Here is an 8,042-nt window from a genome sequence, read left to right as displayed (position 1 = left end):
TTTGACGATGCTAATTCATATTTTGTAATAATTATACTTTGCAGTAAATTATAATTGCAAATCATTCAACGCATTTTCTTTGATTATTCTAATTTTTTGATTCGGGAGTGTGGAATCTGGGATGGCTTTTAAATAGTGACTGTTATGTTCATAACAATCACTACTTAACGTATTTGAGTGAATGCAGCCCAGTATGTGACATGTTGATTCAGTTAGGATTGAAGAAGCGTTTGAACATCCCTGTACAGTGCTACTGGAATTTTAATTTCAGAAGTTTGTGTCGTCTTTGCTGTCAGAATCACAGTTGCATTTCCATTTCGTTGCTATAATACCAGTTTTATTATTTTATATTGCAGTGATTGTAATATATATTAATAAATGAAATAAAGCTCAGTGGATGTGGCGTTTGCCAACCATGGCGCTTGGCCGCACGAAGGAAGATTTGGTTTCGAGTCTAGTCGGCGACTAGAGGAAATTTTTCTAAGCCTTTTTTGACCGGTTCCCGAGTTAGTCGATCTCTGGCACGGGCAAGCAGGTTTTTCCTCCCGGAAACTCGGGTTTTTCGTCCTGTAAACTCAAGAAAATCGACCGTAGAACCCACATTATTTCAGACATTAAATATATTGTGTTAGGAACCACGAGATGGCGGCACATTTGAGCCGTCTCTCTTCACTGAGTACCGCTTAATTAGTGATAGCCTTGGGCCATCTATCTCTGATTGGTTCCAGTGGAGATTGAACTGCCCACTCAGTCTCCAAAAGTTAGGGCTAAATGGCTTCGCCTACTCCCCGTATACGGGAATAAAACGGCATTAGCTGATTTTTTTTTGAAATAATACCTGAAATTTTAATAACAGACCCCAAAACACTTGGCAATTACAGTCGACTATAAATGTTTTTAAAATAGAAAGCAATATGAACTTTTTAAAAACTTCTCTTGAATCTCATCAGATACCTTTTGCCCATGTAAGTTATAATAATGGCCAACACTCTGTCGAATGGTTCTGCAGCACTTCTGTAATTTGTGTGGATCATGTACAAAATCTTGTGGGTATGGTGTCATTTCAAATGAAACACCATAGTGGGAAGAAAAATTTGCATACAGAAAGAGCATCATGAGAGAAATAAATTTAAAAAAAATAACAATTTAAAGTGATTATAAATGGGATTAGAAATCAGGTAAATCGCTGTCATCAATATAAGAGAATACTCTGATCAGTTGATTAAGTGAAGTTTCCTCAAGGAAGTGTGAAGAAACATTTCCATAAACAAAAAGTCGACGAGAGAAATATAAATCTGGTTTTGAAGTAGACGACTGTGTGTCATTACTTCATCTAATTTGCTTTTTTAGAATTGAATTTGTTATATCCCCCAGAGACACAATGTCATATCCAAAACATGTTTCTTATATATTTTTTAAAAAGCTTATACATTAGAACAAGCATTTTTAAATAGCAATTAGGTATTGAAATATCCTCACAAATATACAAAAGGAATTGCATTCTATTAAATTTCAGGTGAACCACCTCATCAGAAATTGCTTTGCGATTACAATTTGCAATTCACTTTTAAGCATAATAAATTGTCTGCAAAGTAAATGAAAACAGTTTTCATATCACACTAAACTAAAAAACGTGGAACATGTGAAATGATAGTGTAAATAAATAAACCCATAGTTAATACAACAAAATAAAGTAGCTAAAATTTTATTCATCCAAAATGTCACTGAAAAAAGGCCTCTTTGGTATTTAACATGAAAATATCTAAAACGGGTGCAGTGAAGTTCCGCATTCCTGTATACTAGTTGCTGCTGTCTTTCCACTTTCATGTTCTTACCTACTCTGATGGTCTTGAAACATATGAACTTCAAAGGATGAGCGGTGGTTTGGCTACACATTAAAAAGGTTGGGTGGAAACTTGTCATGGTTAATAGATATTAGCATTTTTAAAATACACCCGAGATCAGAGTAATCTGAAATAATTTTCATGTGCCTATTACCTGGTACGAGAAACACCACTCTTTAAACACTTCTTTGAAGCTTTTTGTTCTCTTTTTATCGTGAAGCGCGAAGTGAACGACAAAATTTAAACATGTGGGAAACCGACGATACCATCAAAAAAAGAAAACCGCAGGTAGTCGGTTATGAAAACATTGCATCCATTCCTTCAAGAGGACTTTATTTCGAAGGTAGCAGCAAAAAAATAGCGAACCTCTGAAGTAACTTCGGAAAATCCCTGCTTGGTGTTAGCAAGTTCCCGATACCGCATTGCATTAAACAGTGTCTACAAGAGTTCAATTATTTTTTGTGTAGTATTGAAACCAATTCCATTCGCACGGTTTTGAAAAATTTAGGGACTTTCCCTTTAGTCCACATATGATACTTTTAAAACTCAAGTGACACTTGGAAACCCAGTGTACTCACTGTGTTATTTTCGAAAAACAAATAATAAGTTGTGCATAAAAGGTAGACTTGGAGATATGCAAATATAATTGGACATAAGTGACAAGGACACACCACCACTCATTAGTTGTTGAATTTTTCAGTGGGTCACCAGATGTTCTTTAGCAAGAATATTTTCCCACACGTTTGGGAAGTGCAATATTTCTAATCACTTTGTACTCATAGATGTCTTTCCAAATGTGAACTCTAAAAACCTCTTGATGCAAATTTCACATGGAAAAAGTTTCTCTCTGGTGCGAACACTTTCGTGTTTATGTAGGTGTGACAAGCTGAAAAATTTCTTGTGACTGACTTTGCATTCAAATGAGTAATCTCTGGTGTGCCTTTTCATGTGATTTTTAAGATAGCCTTACTCAGAAAATTGTTTCTCACTTTTTTAGACGAAACAAGCTTTTCTTTAGACAGAGGGTGCTATTCCTGTTGTTTTTTAAGGGAGCTTAGAGTTGAAAACATTTCACATGGAAACAATTTCTCCTGGGAGTGAACTCTTTGTCTTTTCAGGTAAAATGAGTCGAAAAAATTCTCGTGTCAGATTTCATGTAAAAAAGAGCAATCGGTGGTATGCCTTTCTATATGCTTTTTAAGAGAGCCTGACTCAGAAAATTGTCTCCCACATATTTTGCACACAAAATCAGTCATATCGTACCGTTTTCGGTGCTCCTGCAGTAACTATATAACAGAAAACGTAGAGCTACAATCGGTAAAAGTGAAAGGATTCTCAGTATGCAATCTTAAATGACTTTTCAGACTAGAATTATCTGAAAATTTCTTGTTGCAACTTTTCAGAGAAAGGTTTCTAACCAGTATGAATTCTTAGATGTCTGTTCAGATTGGAACTGTAAGAAAACTTCTTGTTGCAAATTTCGCATAGAAAAGGTTTCTCACTGGAATAAATTCTTCGATGTTTTTCCAGACTCGAACTGTATGAAAACTTCTTGTTTCAAATTTCACATAGAAAAGATTTCTCATCAGAATGAATTCTTCTATGTTTTTCCAGACTGCAACTCTCTGAAAACATCTTGTTGCAAATTTCACAGAGAAAATGTTTCTCACCAGTATGAATTCTTAGATGTCTTTTCAGATTGGAACTGCAAGAAAACTTCTTCTTGCAAATTTCGCAAAGGAACGGATTCTCACCAGTGTGATCTCCTAGATGTTTTCTTAAAGTTGAACTGTATGAAAACTTCTTGTTACAAATTTTGCATGGAAAAAGTTTCTCACCAGTGTGAATTCTTAGATGACTTTTCAGACTCGAACTCTCTGAAAACTTCTTGTTGCAAATTTCGCATAGAAAAGGTTTATCACCAGAATGAACTGTTAGATGTCTTTTCATTTGCGAACTGTGTGAAAACGACTTGTTGCAAATTTTGCATAGAAAGGGTTTCTCACCAGTGTGAAATCGCAGATGACTTTTCAGATGAGAATTCTGTGAGAACTTCTTGTTGCATATTTCACATAAAAAATGTTTCTCACCAGTGTGAATTCTTAGATGAATTTTCAGAGTCGAACTGTCTGAAAATTCCTTGCTGCAAATTTCGCATAGAAAATGTTTCTCACCAGAATGAATTTTTAGATGTGTTTTCAGACGAGAACTGTAAGAAAACTTCTTGTTGCAAAATTCGCATTGAAAGGATCTCGCACAAGTGTGTACTATTAGATGTCTTTTCAAACTAGTACTGTAAGAAAACTTCTTGTTGCAAATTTCGCACAGAAACGGTTTTTCTCCGGTGTGATCTCCTAGATGTTTTCTTAAAGTGGCACTGTATGAAAACTTCTTGTTGCAAATTTTGCATGGAAAAGGTTTCTCACCAGTGTGAACTCTTAGATGACTTTTCAGACCCGAACTCTCTGAAAACTTCTTGTTGCAAATTTGGCATAGAAAAGGTTTCTCACCAGTATGAATTCTTAGATGTATTTTCAGATTCCAACGGCCTGAAAACTTCTTGTTGCAAATTTCGCATAGAAAAGGTTTCTCACCAGTATGAACTGTTAGATGTCTTTTCAGATGTGAACTTTCTGAAAACTTCTTGTTGCAAATTTTGCATAGAAAAGATTTCTCACCAGTGTGAACTCTTAGATGACTTTTCAGATTCGAACTCTGTGGAAACTTCTTGTTGCAAATTTCGCATAGAAAAGGTTTCTCACCAGTATGAATTCTTAGATGTATTTTCAGACTCCAAAGGCCTGAAAACTTCTTGTTGCAAATTTCGCATAGAAAATGTTTCTCACCAGTGTGAACTCTTAGATGTCTTTTCAGAGTCGAACTGTCTGAAAACTTCCTACTGCAAATTTCACATAGAAAAGATTTCTCACCAGTGTGAACTCTTAGATGATTTTTCAGAGTTGAACTGTCTGAAAACTTCTTGTTGCAAATTTCGCATAGAAAATGTTTCTCATCAGTATGAACAGTTATATGTCTTTTGAGATGCGAACTGTCAGAAAACATCATGTTGCAAATTTCGAATTGAAAGGTTTTCTGACCAGTATGAATTCTTAAATCTTTTCAGCTGTGAACTGCCTGAAACAAATTTAAATTTCACTTGGAAAAGGTTTCTCTGGTGTGAATTCTTTCATGTGTTTTTAGGTTAAACAAGTGAACGGTTTCTCCCGACAGTTTTTGCATGAAAAGGAGCAGACTGTGGTGTGCCTTTTCATGTTTTTAAGATAAGCTGTTTGTAAAATTGTTTGTCATATATTATATTACAAGAAAAATTTTTTTTCGCTCAGATTGTGGATTTTAATGCTTTTTATGGTGATATAGAGTATAAAACGTAGAACTACACACAGGGCAAATAAGTTTTCTCACCACTGCGCATTCTTTGATATCTTTTCAAACTTCAACTATCTGAGTGAGAACCTCGTTGCAAATTTTGCTCTCTCTAAACATTACTTGTTGCAAATGTCGCAGGGAAAAGGTTTCAATCGTGTGAAATCTTTCGCGACTCCTCAGTGAGACCAGTCGAAGAAATTCTTGTAACAGATTTCGGACATAAGCGAGTTATCATCTTTAGTTTGCCATTTGCTGATTTTCATGATAGAGAATATTGTTTGTCATGTATCTTACACAAAAAACTTTTCTTCAATGAGTGCATGAAGACCTTGGTGCCTTTTAAGGGACTGTAGAATTGAAAACCTAGTTAGACAAGAAATTTAAAGGATTTTATTCAGTGAGATGCTTTTTAAGGCTTTGTCTATAGTCATGATTTCCTACAAATTTCACATTCATGTGACTTCTCTTTTCCATGAAACTCTGATGTGATACAAAATCTTTCTGTTATCATGAAAGGCTCTCACATATTTCACATGTGAAAGGTTACTCCTTTAAGAACACACTATCAAAGTGGAATTTTAGTGTCTGAGAAAAAGCAAATAGCTTGTGGCATATTTGATATTGAAAATGCTACTCATTCGTGTGAACAATGGAATGTCTTTTAAGAAATGCCATTCAGGAAAATGATTTGGCAATCACTTCAGAGGAAATAAACCTTTCTCTACTAGGAACATCATAGATTGCTTTGGGGTTGGCTGTATTTGCTTTCTATATGCCTGATAATTTAAGCAGGAAGTGTTTGTAGCGTTCACAATTTCTCAACTGCAGCTCAAAAGTAACTCCTTTTTACATTAGGAAAAAGGAAAAACGTTTCTCGGTATGAGCCAGTTTAATGTCTTTGAAGACAGGACTGTAAGCGATATGTCTTCTTGCATTTTTCGCACTTGATGTTCTGATGCGTGAACCAAAAGTTTGTGTATCTCAAATAATATAAACTGGAAAACTGCGTATCGCATAAATCACATATCAACATATATTCATTGCAGTTTACCTTGTGCCTCTTCAGTGTGTAAGCGAGGTCTTGCTGAAATTTTCACATAAAAATAGTTTCTCGATTGAGTGCTTTTTACGATGCTCTCGAAGATTTGCTGAATCAAGGAAATTCTTCTGACATTTCATACAAAAAGAATGTTTATTCGTCTTTCGCATGCATTTTCTGGTACCTCTTTAAGCTGTCACGACGATGAAAGTTTATCCAACATTTTCGCATTACTGCTTACTACTGGAGTCTGTTATTGTTCGATTGCTATGGATTATGTAGTGTTTTAACTTGATCTGATCGCTTTAAGTTTTTGTGGCATATTTTGTATATAAAGATTGTTTTTATTCGACTGATTGTTGTGCATTTTCTGTTATCGGTTTAGGTGACTCTGATATACAAACTGCTTCTTGCAAGATCACATGCGAAATGTTATTCACTATTTTCATCTCAGTTATGATTTTTCAATAGGAAATGTGATTGAGCCCTCTTCACTGTTGCCAGAGGAGAATTACTCATTGCTTTTTAAACTTGGGACGTCCATTCCATACTCATTTCAATGATTTTCGCTCACGCCACTAGCACTGCAACCACATCGGAATTATTTCTTTTTTGTTTCGCCAATCCAGCATAAAATGATTCCAACAGGTTAACAATCTTCATATATTGATGCCTATCGGCTTCGTTTTAATGCATTAGTAGGCAAAATATCTCATGTCAGTAACCCAATTGACAATCTGTAAAGGAAAACAAAGTAATTAATGCTAAATTAAAACTCCATTTAGTGAATAAAATATTTTCAACATATTGTCTAATATTTAATAGCAATTAATGTATGAATTTTAATCTAGATATTTAATATATGTAATGAATACTGGACACAAAAATATCTCTAAAACTTTCAATGGACAATAAGTGTGTATTATTGCCCTATAAAATCATGGAGTAAGAAAACCTGATTTCCTTTGCCATCCGCATCATGACAAAATAATACATTAAGCGGAGAGCCATGGGGTCAGATTATAATCGGAAGTTGAATGTGTCGTCAGGAATAACACTAAGGATGACGTTAAATACGAATGCATTTCTTGCACACATGGAAACTGCAAAATTTGTTCAGCGTTTAAAATGGCTTTTCAATCCGGGAGTGAATTTCTTAAAAAATATCATTTTATTCATTTGGTTGTGTGTCAGTTATTACTAGAACGAGCAATTGTGATTTACAGTTGTAGGTAGCACGAACAGCCATTCTGTGATTGAAATTATCTGTTCTTATTTCTTTGGATTTCCTTTTCTTCATAAGTAAATCCAAAGGGAAAATCCCTGTGGATATAGAGCGTTCCCTCTCCCAGATCACCCAATTTCTGGATTTCCTCTTTCGTTTAATATTCCTTTTCCGATTAATATAAACATTGCCTCTAAGAAGGTGAATTTCGGCTGTTCTCTTCTTTTCTCTGGTTTCTCCCCTTCCAACACTTCTATAATCCATTCATTGTCTCCTCATGTACCAGGAGATGACTGTTTGTGTGCTGATCCTTAATTTCTATAGGTTTTGAATAACCTGTAAGAGAAAACTAAATATAATTTATTGCCTCTTCATATTTCACTCAATATGTCATGAGCTTCGTTCAGGGAGAAGACAGAAAAACTTTTAAATTCTGAGTAGAAGAATGATCTCATGTGTGGATCGCAGCTATTCAGCAGAGACACACTATTAGAATTCAGAGGCATAGGTATCGATATATAATTAATTAAGAAATAATATTCATTTA

General features: G+C 34.9%; 1 protein-coding gene across 1 annotated transcript; it reads right to left on the bottom strand.

Moving 5' to 3' along the window:
- Window positions 1-1,681: 1,681 nt before the first annotated feature.
- LOC150093448 (uncharacterized) lies at window positions 1,682-4,910 on the bottom strand. The gene is made up of 2 exons (XM_090413621.1): window positions 4,775-4,910; window positions 1,682-4,393 (listed from the first exon to the last, which is right to left on the bottom strand). The coding sequence occupies exons 1-2, from the start codon at window positions 4,908-4,910 to the stop codon at window positions 3,402-3,404; spliced, it is 1,128 nt and encodes a 375-aa protein (XP_090269747.1). The 3' UTR covers window positions 1,682-3,401.
- Between the last annotated feature and the right edge of the window lie 3,132 nt (window positions 4,911-8,042).

This window comes from Typopeltis vanoorti, chromosome 24 (genome assembly GCF_054136105.1).
Source record: "Typopeltis vanoorti isolate ZY-2024b chromosome 24, IOZ_Tvanoo_1.0, whole genome shotgun sequence".
In the NCBI taxonomy this organism is placed as follows: domain Eukaryota; kingdom Metazoa; phylum Arthropoda; class Arachnida; order Uropygi; family Thelyphonidae; genus Typopeltis; species Typopeltis vanoorti.
This window is presented reverse-complemented; position numbering and strand designations above follow the sequence as displayed.